Genomic DNA, 20,200 nt, shown 5'->3' on the forward strand with positions numbered 1-20,200 from the left:
TGTCGTTTTCCGTCGAGGTTTGCGACGGCGTCCTCGGTACGCTTTCTTCGTATGAGATTTCCGAGCTCGGAAATCGCGCTTCTTTGTATTGTCGTTCATTTCGAACTGATTCAAAAAACAAACTCCGGAGAGATCAAAGACGCCATACAATGCTCAAAGGTCCAGTTGAAATGCTCAAAATAGGTGCCAAAAACGTTTATTATTTACAGCCAAGATGCGAAACAGCAGGAGGTGCGGTCTATGAGAAGGCTTACTCTACTTCTCCAAGCAAACGGCAATTGCGGGCGGTGCCGCATTCTCGAGAGGCAGATGCTCGAAAGTTGACTATGTGCGCGGAAAGTATCAGTTTCTCGAGCCACCGTGGCTCAATAAAATGGACCTTTTACTAACTTCGCGTTTGGGGAATTGTAGCTGAATGCCCGAAGATAATTTCAGAGTCAAAAACACAAAACTGGAAAATTTAGCAAAAAAACTAGCTTTTTCGACGCGCATCTCCCCTTAAGGTTGGTTATAAACTGCGACTGGTGCAAAGGCTCCTAATCAACCTTCGGATGAGAATCGAACTCGAGGTGGACCTCCTCTGAGCCATACAGATGCTGGCTGGTGCCTGGAATGACGTGAAGCAAAGCACAATCGTGAACTGCTTCCGCAAAGCAGGGTTTGTAGCGGCTTCCGACGACGGGTGTGTAGACGCAAGACTGCAGCGCTGAATGCCTGGACAGCGAGTTGCGTGTGCTCTCAGCGTTCGGAGGCGCAGTCCCAGACTGCATAACAGCACAGGATTTTGTCAGTGGTGACGACGAAATACAAGCCATTGCGGACCGTGCTGATGCCGAGATTGTGGCTGACATATACCGAGGAAGCCGACCCAAGCAGTGGCGAAGAGACCCAGCCACTATGCACTGCGGCTGAACTTGAATCCGCATTCAGCGTCATTCGTCGCTGTTGTGGTGAAATGGAAGGCACTGGACTGGCACTGGATACCATCAACAAGCTCAAGGACAGGTTAATGAACTTCATGGTGCAGGTGCAGAAGAAGAGGCAAGCTAAGCTCACGGACTTTTTCCTTGAATAATAAAGTGTGGTGGTCTTGCAGTTGTGCTTTCGTTTTTTGTGAATTTTGGAGGAGCAAATCGTCAAGTTCCCACTTGTCATGATCCCGAGGAAATTGTCTGAGATGTGCACAATTTTAAGCATCTAATAGGCATATTTTATATTTCGAATTATCAACATATCGAACTTTTTTGCGATCCCCTTAGAGTTCGGTATATCCAGGATCGATTATTTTTTTTTGTAACTGAATAGGGTTGAAAAGGAATTCCATCATGTGCACAACGGAACTGGTTCAAAACTGCACAGTTGTAATATGACCCCAGTACAACTGTACACCTTCTGTGCCGTAAGAAAGGATGACCATACCTTGGCCCTATGCACCCGTGACCCTCAAAAGTTCCGGCCAGCAGTAAAAAAATGTTTTGCCTAAGGATAGCAGCCATTGCCCTGCAGGCTATGAAAACAATGGCTCAAGAAACTACGCACCACTAAGGTACAGGTAGGAAATGTAAACTGGCTGCTTCAGTGCACATCACTGGAGCACGAAACCAAAGAGTCACAAGTACTGCCATAAATGTTCAAGGCACACATCTAGCAACCCTGTCCCTGGACATAAAGCACCTTGCTATGCACTACGACGGTGGCAAGCAAAGCAAGTTCCCTTTGCAGCCCTTTGTGCCAACATGGATGAGAGAGAGAGATGGAACCTTCTATTATGAACAAGAGCCCTCTGCATACAGGGCAGCTGCACTGAGCCACAAAACAGATTGCCAGGGAGATATCCACCACAGTTTGGAGAAGGTGCGGTCTTATGGGTTCTGCCTTTACAACTGTAGAGCTGCTCTACACATAGCAATATTTGGTAGCATGCTACAGCACTGTTGATACAGCTGCTTGACCAAGGCGCAGCCACTATTTAACCCTTCAACCACCAACCCCGAAGCTGCACTCGCTACGGAAGATTATACCAAAATCCCCGATGGCTAGACTTCTCCGGCCCACTGTTTCACTGCTCCCACTGCCAAAGACAAGTTACTGCTTCCAATTGTGTTGATTGCAATCTTGCACACTAAGAGCGTGAAGGTTATCTGATTCGTGGCTAAAATCAAGACGAGAGAAAATTCACAAGGCATGGCTAGGGGGCTTGAGCCACTGCCCGATTTATACCCGTCATACGGGCATTTCGAGGGCCCTCAAACCAATAGTCTATCGACTCAAAGGCTATCGAGCGCAGTGCTACATGGGCAGTTTCAATGGCAATCGAGTCAATAATCGAGTTAACGGAGCTGCGCGGAACTCCATCGAGATTGAGGGCCTTCGAGCGCTGCCCAAGGTTGCTACCGTTGCTTCAAGCGGCGCCAAGCACACTTTCATGCACGATACATTCACGGTACAAAAGCATGCACAAACATTATTCGCCTGAAGTTTAATGCAGACAGTCTGTACAATACTTTTAAAATTGTATCAGTCTGGTTTTGAGTGCATTAAGCACATAAATTTTTACGTTGCGGTCTGTACGTTGTTTGCGTACGTAACGCTGACATGGCGGCGCCCTGGCTGCCCGCTTCACAGCGATAACAGCTTAGTCGCTAATCCCTCAAAGCAATATCGTGTTCTAAACTGTTTTATTCGCCTTCGATTTGCCCATTCTTACCTTCGCATAATGTTTCACGAGACAAATAGCTTTTGTTTTTCAGATATAAGGCAGATTTCCCAGGTATTAAGCCCGACTAAACAACGGCGCCAGGCAGCGTTCCGATGCAGTTCAGCTGGCTTGGTTTTGACTCAACTCGTACTATAGTGGCTACAGCAGTGTCTGCGCCTGTCAGTAGATGGCACTAGGAACAACGCACGTACGTTTAACTAAAAGGGTTTTAAACGACTTGCGCGTATGCGTGTATTTCAGCATTTAGTATACAGTCAAAACTCGATTTAAAGAAAATCTCGATTTAACGAAGGTATCCTAATCCTCCCTCAGACGCCCATAGGGTTCAATGCTTTGACTAACCCGAAATAACGAAACCGATTCCGTGATCTGTCCCGATTTAACGAACCTTTTTTCGAGAAATAAAGGTGAAAAAGTGTTAATTTTTGGTCTATTTTGTAGACAGCACCCCAAAATTTATTGATTGCGAGCCAGCGGTAACAGCGCGGAGCATCTTCATCCCGTCGCTTTTTTTAAACTGCGCGGCGCAAAACAAGTTTTAATTTTGAGTCGAGCTCACGAGATGGCGCCAGCAGTAAAAAAGTTTCGTGCCACATTTCATAGATGGCGCTGTTGCAGTTCGCGTGTTTTTTTGTGTGTTTGTGTGTTGTGCTCTGTGTTCGCTCTTGTGCGGATTTCCCCGTGCCTTTGAACGCACGTCTGTCAAGCTCAGCTTGTTAGGCCTCCATCAGTCTAGCCTTGCTATCGTGAACGCGGACGTGGTGTGTGCGAGCAAGCGCGCCGCTAACCCTCCTGACTAGCAGATGGAGCCCTGCAAGAAACGAAAAAGGCTTACGCTGGACGAGAAAGCGGACATAATTCGTGCTGTGACAAGTGGACAGAAGAAATGTGACGTGGCTGCATCACATGGCATTCCAGCGAGTACTCTCTCCACAATATTGAAAGGGAAAGAAAGACGACATCCTCCGCGCCACTTCGTCGGGGAATCTCTCGTGCAAAAAAACGCTGAAGACCACTCCTCAAAGCAAAATGGAAGAGGCCCTCTTCGCCTGGTTTATGGATTTGCGGGCGAAGAATAGTATTCCCGTGAGTGGAGACCTGCTCCAACAAAAAGCTCGCTCTTTCGCGTGCTTGCTGGGCGACAACGAGTTCAAGGCAAGTCCCGGCTGGCTGTCGCGCTTCAAAGAACGACACGGCATCGTCGGGAAAGTGCTTAGCGGTTAAGCGAGCAGCGTAAGCATGGCTGTAGTCGGCGACTGGCAGTCTGAAAACGTGCCCGACATTCTGGGAAAATATGCCCCCAGCGACGTCTACAACGCCGACGAGAGCGGTCTATTCTACCAAATGCTGCCTAAAAAAACACTCGCCCTGAAGGGGCAGGCGTGCCACGGCGGCAAACACAGCAAACAAAGGCTGACTCTTTTGCTGTGCGTCAACATGGACGGCACCGACAAACGAGACCCGCTTGTCATCGGAAAGAGTGCGAGGCCGCGCTGTTTTAAAGGCACCAAAAAGCTTCCTGTGAAGTACGTTGCCAATTCAAAGGCGTGGATGTCGCATGCCATTTTCGCTACATGGCTGAAGGAATTTGACAGCGACATGTGTCGCCAGAAAAGGAAAGTGTGCCTGTTGCTGGATAACTGCACGGCCCACTACGTTGCAGAGGTCGAGCTGACCAGCGTGGAGCTCCGCTACTTCCCCCCAAACGCAACGTCCGTGGTTCAGCCCTTGGATCAAGGGATAATTAATAGTGTGAAGTGCGCATACAAGCGTCGAGTCGTCGACAGTTCTCAACCTGGAGCTGAAGCGCGAGACGAAAATAGATATTTTTATGGCGGTTGAGATGGTGGCGGCGGCTTGGAGAGCATTGAGGCCGTCGATAATTGTCAACTGCTTCAGGACTGCTGGTTTCGGTACACTAGGCCCTGAAACTGCCGAAGCTGGTCCGGACTGCGTGAGCGCCGTGCACGAGGATGAAGATGCCTGGGAACACCTTCGCTCAGTGGATGAAGTGCCCACAGACATAAGTTTCTCAGACTACGTGAACGCCGACGCAAACGCAGTCACAACGGAAGTTTTGACTGATGCCGATATGTTGCGGCTTGTAGGAAGCGTGGAGGGAGTGACGGCTGAAGACGCTGCCGACGACCCTGCAGGTGCCGAAGCTCCCGTGCCGACACCAGGTCAGGTGATGGATGCTCTCGATCTGCTGCGACATTTTGCCGGCGCACACGAGGGGACGGAAGACGCGCTGGACGCACTTCAGACCTACGAGAAATCGGTGCGGCCGTTGCTCACAAAGCGCACGCAGGCAAAGATCACCGACTTCTTTGGCGGAAAATAAATTTGTAGTCCCCTCGGGCCTTTCTTGTCGAGTAAGAATTTGTTGTTTCTTTTCATACGCGCTAGCGGCGCCGGTCGTGGTGTTGGCGCTACCCACTCGAAAGTAGCGCGGAGGGTCATGACGATGACCATATGGACCCCCAAAGATTGCGCTAGTTGTATGATTACCAACTTTGGTGCCAATTTGTCATTAGCTGTGTGGCTTGCCGCCTCGTCGGCGGTATTTAGGGAATATTGTTGCGCCGCTAGCCGAACAGTCCTTTGGGTCGGTGCTACCGGCGTGAATTCGTCACGATCGAGTGTGACGAAAAGTGAAAATGGTACGTGCTAACCGATACGACCGCGATAAGCTGGTACGGTTTATGCGGATGCAAAATGCATTATGTTCAATGGGTGCTCAGTCGGGGACTTGACTTTACTACTTTTAAAACGAAAGTACTGTTTAAGCGGGTACGTTTTAACGAGGTTTTACTGTAATCGAATGTACTGAATTATGTGCCCAAGAAATGCCTCATTCAATTTAACGAAGTTCTCGATTTAACGAAATAATTCACGGCTCCCCTCAACTTCGTTAAATCGAGTTTTAACTGTATATATTTATAAAATATTTTTGCTATATGCGCAAAGTTCAAAGTAGCGATTGTGGTGCAACACCAGCTTGGTGCAAGACACTAGAACCATTTCAATGGCCATTGAGATTTTCCATGTAGCAGCGACACAACTCCCGAGTTCGATGGCGATTGAGAATTTCAAGGCCCTTTACTCGATGGCCATTGAAACTGGCTGTGTGACAGGGGTATTAAAGGGTTCAGCCTTATCCATCTAAGCATTTAAAGCCTTTAGCACACGTTTTAAGCCAGTAAGTCAGTCTAAGCAGCGGAAAAAAGAACCAGCTACTACAGAGATACTGAGGCCACATGGTTGAGTGCTACTGGGTGGCTACCACAGCTTTCACGATGCCAACGAGTCTGCAGGCAGCTTAGCCCTGTCCGATGCAGCATCGAGCATAGTTTTATCCCAGACCGGTGTCAATTAATTTTGTGTCCACACAAGTGCTGACACGGATGTGGTGAACGAAACTGTACACACAGTGAACAAAACTGATGTAGAGGAATCAATGACAGGAACATGAGCACAAAAGATTGTTGCACGCCTGTAGTGCTAATTAATGCCCTTCCTTTCCACACAGACACCGAACACAGCTGAATTTTCGCACCACTGCCCCCGGAGCACATGAAGACAGAGGATAGCCACATAAATACCGCCACTGTTGCAGGGAAGGCCCCTTTTTACCCCCCGACAGTGGTGAGAATGGCCAAGAGCATTGTGGAGCAGGCAAAAACTCAATTCAGAGTAGCTTCCTCGCACTTTGTACCAGAAGCACGATAGTAACGAAGGCAATAATGCGACTAAAGACAAGGTTTCAAGTAACTTGTGCCAAGATTTAAGAAATTACAACGCACTACACAAAGATTTGAATAGTGCAGGGTAGCAGGGAGCTGTTTTGGCTAGGTCTGCATCTTTGCCATGTGCCAAAATTAGCTTATTGTTTAACAAAGAAAAAGAGCGAAATTTTGTATTCCTCACATTAGAGCAAATTGTTCTGAACAAAAGTAAATGTTGAGGAATGCCCATTTTAGTTCTCGAGAACCCACATGATGTGAGCCCAGGAATGCCCATTTTAGTTCTTCAGAACACATGCGATACGGGCCTAGCTAGCACTGTACGAATTAATGAGCATCCAAGACCATAAACTTCCACAAAGTCAGTCTGAATTATCTGAATTTCTCAATAAACAGGGGTTAAATTAACGAGGTTTCAGTTGCCTGGAGAGCGTCCGAAACCTTTCTCGCCGTTTCACATTGACCTTACACAACAAGTGACAGTGCTGCGGAAAAGCCCGATAAATTTAAGACCCAAATTTTGCTCCCTACCTGAGCCTCTCAAAATGGAATTTTTTTCTTTGTATGTGCATTCAACATGCTCCTTTGAAACAGTGCTGGCAGTGTCGCCAAAGCTGATGTGCAAAACACACACTACAAAGGGCTAGAAAGCAAAACTGGGTTGGATTCCGTCAGTCATCTTTCTCATCGCAGATCGGGAGAAGGAACCAGGGTCATGCCTGTGGACATTAGACGGTAGCCTCGGCCTCTTTACGTTCGCCAAAGCACTTCGATGAAATTGCGCCAAGGCTGCATCAAAATCCGCTAAATTTCAGCAGCATGCAGCAGGTTTGCTGCAAAGCCCAAAACGCACACCATGCCCCGACAAAGGAGAGGAGGCATCTAAGTACGAGAATTCTGCACAGAATTCTTTGCAATGTGGAAGACATCAAGTGAAGCAAACATTGCCCACTTTTTATAAACAAACAAAAACACTACAGCAATTTTCTTGGGACATTGCACTCATTCACCCGGTGCCCTGCGGTTCTACAATGTTTGACAAGAGGCAAACGGGTCTTTTCAGAAGAAGGTACAGCAAACTTCCTTCTGAAGGGTGAATGACTCGTCAAGGGAGCCAGGGTGCAAAACAGTGGAGCAGTAAAGCTCCTAACAGCTCCTTTTGTTGCTTCCTTGAAAAGATTTGGTTTTGCAACACCTAGCACATGGAAAAGAAACTGACCTCTGGATACTACAGCCTGTTAATGCAAGAGGAACTACACCGCTCATACTCTGGCAACAAAAAGGCCGATAACCGTGTTGCAACATGCCTACAGGAAATTAAGCCACCACGTCACTGGCCACCAGGAATGGCCTGCACCAATAAGGATGCTACTAAGACTTCAAGGACAATGCTTAAACCAGACTGACAGCCCCCGATGCTGCCATTTGAGTACAGTAATCCTTCGTTATAACGAATTCAGTGGGATGGCAAAAAATTCGTTATAAGCGGTAATTCGATATGAGACGACCGCGAAAATCTAAAGCAGTCGAGCTTTAATTGCGCCGCAACGGCGAGAAAGTCAAAATACCATGTATTCAGTCAAGCAAGAAAATTATTCCAGTGCAAGAAAGGCAGTGGCCTTTGGCTGTTTCAAATTCTTACTGGGCGCGTGCAACCCCTGCTCTAATCTGACCAAGCATTGCACGAGGCTGCGATCACCACCCATGCATTCAACCTTCAGGGTATTTCGAATTGAGAAGACAGTGGCCGCTTTCGTGCGGGGGAGGTGGGGGGGGGTCACGGAAATGGCGTGGCTTGAGTCTGAGGTTGTGTTTGTTGTGCTAAAAAAACGATTAGCCACTCATTGTAGGTACACAGTGCGATAGTGAAAACAACGGTTTTGCAGTAAGGGGCTTCGCATGATTACGGGCAGTTTTTTTTTTCTCGAGGTGTCCAGCTGTGAATTGCAATTGAGTTTTTCGGAAAGTTTTTCGGCGCATTGTTGTCGACGGCACTGTGCTAATTCTACGGTTCGAGTGTCAGTGTTTGCGCAGCGCCGCGTCCGTGCAGTTGACAGACGCCTAGGAACAAAATTCAATGACCCTAGCATGCATTTAGACAGTGTCTAGTTGAATGGTGCGAATGAAGCATGACCAGCTCCAGAAATTCGCCGGGGAAACACTGGTTGCGGTTGACCCACCATGCCAACAGCCTGACTCGCCACTGGCGACGCTCTGATTTTTCGTGTTTTTGGCAAGTTATCGGTCGATTTGCACCGTCAAAAGTGCAGTGAAGCTAGGGGCGGTGTTTTATTGCGATGCAGGCAGATTACGACGAGCGGCAAGCAAATTTCTAGACCAGCTTCCCCAAAGTAGTCTTCCCGATGTGTTACGTAGCTCCTGACGTCGAACGCGGGAAAGGGTATGCAGCCAGCAGTCGCTTGCGACCAGGCAGCAGCTCGACAACAGTTGTTCACGCTGGCAAGCGCGACCTGCGGTTTGCAGTCTCGTTTGAAGCGAAAACTCTCGGGAATGACGTTTGCACACTTTCGAGACTTTAGTCTGCTTTGGCAGATGTGAAACGGTTAGGCTTAGCGATGACTACGGCAGCCAGGGAGCAGCTCAGTTTGTTGCCGAAAGCTCACCTGGTTCGCGACTCATAAGCATGAATGGGCTCATAATCGGAGGGACACTTCTTTTGTGTTTTTTGGCATGTTTCGGCACCAGAAATATTCTTTAGAGTGGTAAAATTTTGTTCACCGAGCACACCCCTCGGAATGCTACGGCACAAGTCTGCCCACTGTCTTTTGGCCACTTTTCGGAATCCCAAGAGACCGCGGTTTTCTGGCATCGCAAAGCGTCAGGAAAACTTATTTTCGTTTGGATTCTATCGCGGGGGACACCAGCGATGCGACTGCGACAGATTCGAGCGCGCTTCCGTAACAGCTGGGGGCACTCGGCACTCGCTTGGTGCCTGTTACTAGGGAGGTCATTGATCGTAGGTTTGGTACTTTTGAGGCCTGATCTGTGCCTGCCGAGACTAATTCGACGGCGGTATTTTTCACTGCATGCGCAGAAGGGTTGCCGCCGCAGCGACGATGCCTTCGCTCGCCACTTCGCTCTAAGCGGGTCAAGTTCTTCGAGTAATGCGGTTTAAAATGCATGCATTTGAGTCGGGACCAAAGAATTTCGAATAAAGGGACTTCGTTATAACGAGGGATTACTGTACTAGCATTTAGCTCCACGAAGGAAGTCAATGCAAACTTCTTCCCTAAATCCTTGTGGTGGGCACCTGCCAACCCCAACACCTGCCAACACCTGAAAGCCTGAAGGTACAATTGACACCACAACTGCCTGCACATTCTGCGAGCTGTGTCCGAGAAACTGCAGAAAGAAAACGCTATGAAAGCTGTACGGAGCACCCAGCTCCAATGACTAACAAAGTGCTCTTCCCTCCTTGGGAGCAGGACAGCAAAAAGTTTGGCAGCCTGAACACTGGGTCAACAACTAGGTTCAAAGGCTAGGACATGGGAAACTAAACCACAAGAGGTTTCCCCCACCCCAGCTGTTGGTCAAGCACCTCTTTCTGGCATCATTTTCTTTGCCACATCAGTGCAACTTCCAAACACCTCACCCCTTCACCTATTCCTTTTGCACTCAACTACATTCCACTTTCTGCACTGCCTACACCACATCCCCAAGGAACCACAGCATTATGACCCCACATTTGCCTCCACCTGGAGGTTACGCTTATCTTCCCATCACATGCCGCACAGTCATTGCCAGCTTCCCTGTCTCAATCCCATGAGCACTACATCAGCTGCATACACTCCTTCCAAGTGGATCCAGGAAACAGCTACTGACAAATCCAGAGTGCCTACCAAATGCACTCAACCTCCAGCACACCCGTGCAACCTACTGAATACTGATCCGTTCCCAGACTGTGCTACAGCTTCCTCCACACCAGCTTTCAGAAACAGTTCAAATGTGCATGTTTACATAAATCAGCTGCGATTAAGTTCTCAGGGCAAGCTTGTCAATCCAATGCTTTTAATATCTACCAACACACAAAAAAGACACCCATGCTGCTTTGCAAAGAGGAGAACAAAGGCAGCAGCCAGCACTCACTGTTCCTCTGCTCGCCGGTGGCAACCTCTGCCAAGTACCTGTAGTAGTCTCCCTTCATTTTCAGGTAGAACACTTTGCTCTCTGCATTACTCGCCTTGGGGATCAAATACTTGTCTAGGAGACCCTAAAAGAGAACAAAACCCACCATCAATGCACAGTCCACGTACAGGAAACATTTTCTAGCACTGTAGTGTATGCACGCTGAATGCTAAGAATTTTGCAGGATGGTATGCAGTTTGGTGCATTCACACTTTTAGTTCACTTACGTTCAGCATATGCAAACGGAGACGCAGGAATAGTGGATTGGATTAAACTGGATGCTTTAGCCATCTAACACCATCTAGTTTTCAAAGTGCAAACCCCTTTTGTTAATTAACCGATGCTCCTCTTCAAGCCTAGGAGTGGCAGAACCATCACTAGTAAAAATATTGCTCATATGCTTTGTTATAGGTCCGATGAGACAAAGCGAAAGCCTGATGCCCCATTTGTGTTATGGTCAGTGAATGCACTGAAAAACAGTAAAAAAAAAGTGAATTCAATCAAAAGCGACGGATCCTTCTACAAGCGCACCACCATGTTGAAAACAATATTGTAGCGTACCCAAGAGCCACACACGCTTAGCTCTGGAAACAGTGCACATAACACAAGCTTATGGTAAAGCTAAATTTGAAATAGCATTTGGCGCATGCGCACTACGAAGCAGGCCATTTCTTAGGGGTATGCAAATAGTACTTTTTCCAAACTGAATCCAATACAAATAATGTAGCTTCGCTACAAAATAGAATATGAATCATGTGTGACGAACATTCGCTGCATGTGCAAATGTTCAATGAGCAATCGTGAGCGACAGCAAAGCACTGCGTTTGCAGTTATAGTGTATCTGTTAAAAGACAGAACACTGATGTCCATTTGTAGGGTCGCTACACGGTTAACGTGATCATTGAAATGTTGTGCTCATAGAAGTTCATGTGGCTGTTGATAACTGAAGGTAATAAAACTAGCACCACATCTTAGTGCAAGAGACAGGCGAGAGCTCATGAGCCATGGTCTCGGAGGTCAGACAAAGGCCGGGTTTAGTGAACCTGCCTGGACCCTGCTGCGTCAACCAATCTCCGAGGCCATTGTGAGGATTAAGCACACCACTACGTGAACAGACCACACTATAGAGCTGAACCCTCAACCCTGCTCATACCGAACATCGCAGCATGGTAACACGGCATGATGATCCCTGTGTGTGGAATAGTCATGGCAGAAAAATGCGGTCGGCCTTATTACAACTTCATGCCAATTATTCAATATGTATCAAAAAACTTCAGGGCATATTCGGTTTCTCTCGAATAATTTGATTAATTTTATTAATCTAATACGAGTATATTCAACTCGGTATTCCAAATATCAGCACACACCTACTATTCTTTAGTGTATGCTATGTCTGCATACGCTATCCTAAAACTGCCTAATAATGACCTTCTTACACCCCCCCACCATATCTGCAGGCTGATTAGAATCACTGTGGCACTACCTATTGTAGCTTCCAAATGAAGTGCTGCCATTAATGCTTGGCACACAGGATGACAGTGCAGCCAGACAGAATGCCAACAGCTTCACCCCACAGGGCATGTTTCCCACAAGCAAAAAAAAAAAAAAAAAAAGCAGGAGACCCCACCCTCTGCCTGGGGGTGCCACCTGACAAAGCACTTCTGGTTTCAAGAAAGGCCCACTGCACTGGTCTGACACCAGAAGTTATTTGACAGCTGGCACACCCCCCCCCCCCCCCCCTTGGAGGGGGGGATATTTTGCCGGGGAGAGTACAGGAGGCAGGAAAAGTAAATACAGTAGAATCTCAGTGATACGAATCTTACGGGGTCGCGAAAAGATTCGTATCATACGAAATTTTGTCATCCAAACTAACAAAATGCAGAAGCATGGAAAATGCATGCACGCAGGTCTGTTTGCGGCTGCCGGGATTTATTCACGGCCGTGCGGCCACGCTACTTCGCGGTGCGTACCACGCTATTAGCTATCGCGATTTCGGCGACGCGAGGGTCGCGCTCGCAGTGCGTACCGCGCGATTAGCGATCGCGATTTCGGCGACGCGAGGGTCGCGCTCGCAGTGCGTACCGCGCGATTAGCGATCGCGATTTCGGCGACGCGAGGGTCGCGCTCGCAGTGCGTACCGCGCGATTTCGGCGACGCGAGGGTCGCGCTCGCAGTGCGTACCGCGCGATTTAGGCGACGCGAGGGTCGCGCTCGCAGTGCGCACCGCGCGATTTCGGCGACGCGAGAACCGCGCACCGCAGTTAACAGCTTGCGGTGCGCACCGCACGATTAGCGATCGCGACATCGGCGATGTGCAGGCAGCGGTTAGTGCTCGAGGGTGTGATCGCGGCTCGCGTATTCGTATCATCCGATATGGCGCGGGAAAGTTCGGAACATCCGTCCGGAGTTCCTCACCTTGTGTACAATGCACTCCCCGGCCGGGGAATTTTACGAATTCGTATCATCGCGTAATTCGTATCAACCGTGTTCGTCTCACCGAGATCCTACAGTTAGACGATGGAAGCGGATTCAAAATTTCATTTTCACTTCTAGCGCTGGTCATTTTCTTCAAGCTGACCCAACTTTCTAGTCACTTTTGTGGTCCACTTACGTATCGTACAAACAGTACAGTCACGATGCTTTCCCCACAGCAGACGTTTCGAGGGAACAGAAATGACCTTGGTCGTGGCATGGCTCAAGACAAAAGCGAAGCTCCAAGACAGCTTATTAGCCTACTGTTTACGCTGCATGGTGTAGAAGCAAGCATAAGGAACCACATCAATCAACTGTGAATGCGCCCTTGATCCCCAGGTGCTCCTCCCCCGCAGCAACCACACACGGCCCACGACCTTAGGAGGCCGCCGCGGAAAGGAGAGACGCCTCCACAAACGAAGAAGCCCGGCCGAGGCGGCGCGCGTGCCGTGCGAGGGAAGCGGCAGGGTCGCGACCGCAAGGTGAGAGCCCCGGCGGCACAACTGCAACGCGCCGGGCCCGAGCAGTGCGCGCAGAGAAGCCCCTAGTCCGGGAGCGAGAAATCGATAACGGCCGGGACCGGAGGCCCTCGCTTGGCATGGAGCGACGCCGGCACCCCAGCCAAGCGGAGGGGAGAAGGGCGCGCGCAGCCGCAGTTTCCGGCCCTTCCGAGCGCGCAGCACGGCAGCTGTCCAGAGGTCGCGAAATCGGCGTCGCGGACCCGTGCGGGGACTCGCTGCCAGAAAGTCGCACCGGTGTGTCCGGAGGTCCACACGCGGCCAGGCACTAACGACACAATACCGCTGACCTTGAGACACTGGCGGCCACGACGTTACACCGCCACGGTCGGAAACAGCGGGCCAATTTAGTGCTGCAGAAGGTGAACTGGAGACACACGGGAGAGTCCTCTTTGCCATACTGTGAGCGTAGTCAGTACGATGAAAGCATTGCTCCATAATACACGACACTTAACGAAAGTCCGGACTTTTGCAGTGTCCACCTTCGGCGCGAAGCTAGGACGGTTAGCGAGCCGTAAGGCACCCCGTGCTATCGGTACGCAACTCGGCCACCTTCGTAAAAGCGCAGGCTCACAGCAACGCGCAAGAAAGTAACTTCCCTCAACGCTGTCCGAATGTCCACGCTCGGCGTGAGGGGCTCCACACGGCGACGTCGCGAAAGTCGCGCGAGCGTTCGCATCTCACACAACCCTAACAGCTTTGCCAGACATTTAACACAAACACCAGAACAGTGAAGATCCATACTGCGTGAAGGTCGCCCAAAAGCGATGATGACTGGACGACGCACTTGTCCTCGGGGTTACCACTAGCAAATAGCGACGCCAGTGTGCAACACGATAAGGTGCCGTGTTGCTCGAGGCACGTTAGGTCGCCTTGAGCGCTAGCGGTTCAACCTGTCATCACCAACTCGTCTGCCTAACTACTGCGCTGCTGGAAGCGCCACTGGCTCCCCACAATCCCAGCTTCGCGAAAAGCGCCACGCCTGCACCGTCTGTCTACTCGAGCTGCCGGCCGGGCAATTCGCCCAGTTACCGCGAAGGAAAGCACCAGCTCGGCAGAGCTGGGACAGACGAAACTGTCTCTGCCCCGGGAGGAGAGTGGGATGCCGCCACGGCGAAGGCGTCACGGTCCGGCCACGAGCGCCAGGAATGCGTCAGCGCGGCTCGTAGGCATCGATCGGAAGAGACGCGCCCACGGGCTCGGCCGGGTACCGTTCGCGTCGCCAGTGCGCTGCGGCTCGGCACAACACGGACACGTGGCGAACAACGTGCTGAAAGACGCTCCGGCGGGACCAACAGATTGGCAGCAGGTGCCAGGATGCCCACACAGGCGGCTGACACGGACGAGGGCTAGATAGTTCCCAAGTCCAGCGTTTATCAGCAGCCCTCTCACGTGTCCTAGCGTTTCGCTGGTGCCTACCAATGACCTGAGCACGCACCACCAGTTGGCCAAATAGTTCCGCACCGCGCCAATGCTTGCCATCGCGGCGCCGCGGGGGAAGGAGGGGGGGGGGGGGGGCACGCACCGGAGCCGTTGTTGGGACGGACAACTATTCCATCCGCAACGATATGGGGAACGGCTGATGACGCCGCGGGGAACCGAGATTCGTGCGCGCCAGAGGAGCGCATCGGCTCGCAGAGATCGCAGGCTACATTTCATATCGAAAGCCACCACCCTACACAAAACCTCCTCCAAGTGACATGACAGAAGTGCCAACTCCGTGCATAAGCTCCAACGAGTTGAGCATAACACTCAGCTGCACCGTGATCACAACGGCCAAACAATCCCTGTCATTTCTTAACACTGGACTAGTATATACTGTCTCAGTAGTTTCTTGCAGCACTACCAAAGCTGCACTGTGAGCAGAGGCAACATTCTGACACTGTGGAATGCAATGCCAAAATAAAATGGGCATATGGGATAGCATGCTTCAGCATACACTAAACGCTATTTCAAACAGAACCTTAACATATTTCTGGAGTTTAGTGCACGAGATGCTTGCATGCAATAGAATTTCCAACATAGAAATGCACTTCAAAGCAGGTCCCCTCACTTTGGAGTGAATTTGTCGTTACTATGTTTGAGTATATTCACTGGTCATAAATAAGCAGCAGGCTTTTGTGTTGCCACCTCGCCTATAGCAGAATGCATGAGCAGTAAACCTTCATATTTGACAACCTTCAAGTGACAATTCTTCCACACCTAGGCAAAAAGAAGGTCAGTTGACAAAAATTGTCTCAGTTCTAAAAACTAGATTGTGCACACCACTATGCTGAAGTAATCGTGTCTCCGCTTCCACACTTAGCAAACAGCAACTAACATCCTGCAAAATGCTTGCGTTTAACATACTGCCCAATACATTAACAGCGTACACTTGTACTCTTTTTGCAACCATATCTGCACACACCGCGAGCCGACGACGAGTTGTGGAGGAACACCCAACGCACTCTCCAAATTGGCTGAGGAAGTCTCTAGCTTCCATATTGCCGCAAGGAACTTGCGATATGGAATACAGTGAGTGGGACACAATTCATCTTCCAGCCATATAGAGTGGGACGGATCTGTCACTAATGCCACCTCAACCACCTTCTGCCTAGGCTACCTGACAAGCTGCCATGTCATCATCGGCCTGACTGCACCCACAGCAGGGCGATGCCTCTCCCATGTCTCCAATTAACCCTGTCCTTTGCCAGCTGCTCCCACCCTATGCCTGCGAACTTCTTAATCTCATCCACCCACCTGCTATGCTTGCCTTCTCTTGGAATCCACTCCCTGCCCTGCCCATTTCTTATTTTCGACTAGGATATCATTAACCCGTGTTTGTTCCCTCACCCACTCTGCACGCTTTCCGGTTTCTTAACGTCTCACCAATCATTCTTTCCATGGCTCGCTGCATTGTCCTTAACTTAAGCTTAACCCTTTTTGTTAGCCTCCACGTTTTTGGCCCCATAGGTGAGTGCTGGCAAGATACAGCTGTTTTATACTTTTCTGCATGCGCAAATACCTAAATGCCAAGATCACACCCCAGGCATGTCACTATTCCTGGAGCTCAGGGAATACCCAAAACATACATGCTACAACAAGCATGGACCTCGGCAGCAGCGATCAAGGAGGTAACTGCAAGCAATATGCACCACTAGCAACATTTAGTCAACTGCACTAAACTGCATTTTGAGAACTGAACGAGTTGGCTAGGAAATGCAAACCCAAGATTTGGCCTCTGAGAAATTAACCACTTCGCAAGCTACAACACCACAGTACTAAACAGTGCCAGCCATGGACACCTTATCTCCACAAGCTTCTTAATCCCATCCCCCCACCCAACTTTCTCCTAGTTATTTCACTCTCGTGGTCCAGATCTGTGGTCACTAACTGGCCTACATTAATTTATTAAAGCGAGAGCTTTACTACCCCCTTCCGTAGCTTCTTCGGCGAGTGTTTCTAATGGCCTTGAACTGAGGAGCGGATGTGGTGGCAGTATTCCTGAATGCATTCACAAAAATTCTGAGCAACCATTCATCGTACAGCATTCTGGGCGGTGTCATAGCATTTCTCTTTGCATATAGCTTGCATGAGTACAGTTGGAGGCTAACTTTCGACGGGTTCGGACCGATGACACATGCACCTTCAGCTGCATGCTTTAAAGCGTGGTTCAGGTATCCACTGAGATGCCGAGATCGCAGAGCTATTGAATCCTTTCTTTTGCTCATACCTCCATGTAAGCAGACTTAAGTGCCCCCTGAATGTTTCCTGTGCCAATTCCAGTGCCTGGCTACCAATCGCAAACTGCTGTTCCCTCTGGAAACTGCTGAACATTAATTTGGTTTCCTCCATATTTATTTTCAGACCCACCGTTCTGCTCTGCCGGTCCAAGTCACTGACCATGTAAGCAATTCATCCCCCGAGTGACTTAGCAAGGCAATGTCATCAGCGGATCTCTGGTGTTACTATTCCTAATTACCTATTAACCCCTACTGTTCACAAATACAAGTCTCAATACCTCCAGTAAATACAAAAACATTGGAGAGATCATGCCTCCCAGCCTGACACCCTTCCTTATGAGAATTTTATTAAGATCACTAATCTTAATTTCATCAGATCTGAAACACTCTTTGCATCATGAACACATGAGTACTAATACCACCGTTTACTTCCAGCATGCAAAAGACTACCTGAAATTAATATACAGGTCACATTTCAAAGTAAATGCAGCAAGGTGGCTTGGAACAATAACTCATGGTATCATGCATGGGCTTTTGACATCCCAAAGCTACGCAAGGGCAACGAGGGCTGCTATAGCGGAGGGCTCCGGATGAATTCGGTCCACCTGGTGGGGGCTCTTCGACCGACAATTGCATAGCACACGCCCTTTTTTGCATTTCGGTCCCAGCAAAACGTGACCATGGCGGCCAGGATTTGATTCTGCAACCTTGAGCTCAGCACCCCACGCAACTAAGGCACCGTGGCAGGTTGACGTAGTCATTAGTCACTACTAAAGCACCATTTCATGAAATAGACACTAGTGCAGCAAGGCACAGAGGAATTGGCAGAACTTGTTTTGCAGCGAATCGGCATTCTCGTATACCACCATTCTCGTACACCGCCAGGTTCTTATCAGGAAAGAAGCCTTAACGCTCGAGTTAAAAACCCGGACAGGCTTCATTACCATGCCGTCACGTGCAATTCTGATGAGCCTTGGACTGCTCACTAAACTGAAGATGGAACAACAACCTAGCTATCAGCCACTAGTTCACCAAAGCAGACAGCTCTACTCGTTCGCCTGTGGTTGGAGACCACACTTGTGGAGGTGAAAATCAAAACTTTGTCCTCTCACCTCTGCAAGTGTGCTCTCCAGCTACGAGCTTCATTTACAGAGCATGCTGCCAAGAGCATTGGCAACGAGTGTACAAAGTTTATCACCTCCCTAGGTACACACTACGCCACTGCTTAAGCCTATGTGAAGAGCTACTTCTCAGTGCGAATGCGAAAGCTGCATCGAGCAACTGAGGCACGGAATGTGAAAGGTTGTGAATCAACTCTGACAACCTTAGAAACGAGGCCAACACCCAACCAGAAATAGACCTACGCAGAGCATACCTGAAGAACTGCGCTCCAAACAGCTGCTGAACGAAACATTGCAATGTGGTACCTCACTTCCTTCGGAAAATTGTTGCTCGTACTCAATGACAAGGCAGAACAGCTGCAGAGACGCTGTATTGCAGACCACTTATGCCATTCCTACACAGAGCCAGCACAGTTTGCTTTCCTTGCAAGACATCCCCAAGCACTCAACATAAGGTTGTGCCCCAAGTGAACCTTTTTTCAAGATTACACGGTGAATCAATTGGTGCCAGGGTCGCAAGGCTATGTTTCAGCACTACTTCGCGACATGTTGAAACTACAGTAATGAAGGTGTACTAGGGACATAAAAGCCGAATCCCGAGAGAATGAGTGGGTACAGAAGGTGAACAAGGATAATGTGCAGCACAGTAGCCAGATATGCTATGCCTACACACCAAGCCATTGTCAGAGGCAAAATGCACACAGAGCCTCACTGCCTTGCAACCTGCTAGGTAGGAACACCCGAGGGAGTTACACACCCCCTGCAAAAAAACGCAGCATTTGGCCCAACGATGCCACTGGTGCAGATGTACCAATGTCACACCTCCATGCCTGGAAAAGGATACTGCAAAGTAGAACGCTGTACAACAAATTGCAGAACAATCACTGATTCCACCCGTCAAGCAGCACTCAGCGTATGTCAAAGCCAGTTATGGATGGGGGTGTAGAACTATCCAGTCGTCATGCTTGGACAGAGGTCGAAGACCACGTCTCTGCCATTCCTGGATGCACAACCCCAACGAACGACAAGCTCGAATGGCAGTTCTCCTAGGGACAATAAAGGGCACCGAACTGCCAGCTTTCACGGGGATTAGCAGCACTGGGGCTTTGTTGACGCACGTCTGATTACAGCGAAGCTTTCCCTGCAGAGGGCACCAGTCTCGTTACAGGGATGCCCGTTTTGGACAGCGGCCGTCACAACCACGATAAAAACCTCAGTCCAGAACGAGCGCGCCTCAAAACCGCGAGGGGTGGGGTGGGGAGCTGACGTTTATCACGGTGTTGTCGCGCCAGACGCTTCCTGACTGATCGCGCGCGCCTTGACCCGATAATGCAAACACGTTACCCCCCCGCCGGAAGTGTCCGCCTTTGCCTCCCGGGGCTGACAGAGTCGGCGGTGAAGGGCCAAGTTCAGTCCGCCGAGATAGGCCGCAGTGCGGCGGCGGGCCTACTGAGTCACATGCGCGGCGACCTACGTCAGACTCGGCGCGCAGTAAAGCCGACGGCAGGAATGCGCGCCGACGCATCGCCAGCCACGTGTGGCGCGCGCTTGGGCGTCAACCCCCGCCGTTCACGTCTACGCGAACGACGGGACACCGCCGGGGCGCGGCCGGCGGGCCCCCGGGCACGCCGAGGACGCAACACCTGGCGGCTGCTGCGCGAAGAATCGACGCGGCGGCGCGAACGCCGGGCGTCGCAACGACAGAGTAGCGCCGATCGAAGCCCGCCGCCGGGAAGAAAAATGGGAGAAACGGGGG

General features: G+C 50.0%; 1 protein-coding gene across 3 annotated transcripts in view; it reads right to left on the bottom strand.

The window, feature by feature from the left end:
* 14-3-3zeta (tyrosine 3-monooxygenase/tryptophan 5-monooxygenase activation protein zeta) overlaps positions 1 to 20,200 on the bottom strand; it is a 41,768-nt gene that overhangs the window by 19,940 nt on the left and 1,628 nt on the right. For all 3 annotated transcript variants that reach the window (XM_077660843.1, XM_077660841.1, XM_077660842.1), the window contains exon 3: positions 10,573 to 10,696. In XM_077660843.1, coding sequence (XP_077516969.1) covers positions 10,573 to 10,696 — 124 coding nt within the window. The remainder of the gene's footprint in view (positions 1 to 10,572; positions 10,697 to 20,200) is intronic.

Source organism: Amblyomma americanum, chromosome 4, assembly GCF_052857255.1.
Source record: "Amblyomma americanum isolate KBUSLIRL-KWMA chromosome 4, ASM5285725v1, whole genome shotgun sequence".
In the NCBI taxonomy this organism is placed as follows: domain Eukaryota; kingdom Metazoa; phylum Arthropoda; class Arachnida; order Ixodida; family Ixodidae; genus Amblyomma; species Amblyomma americanum.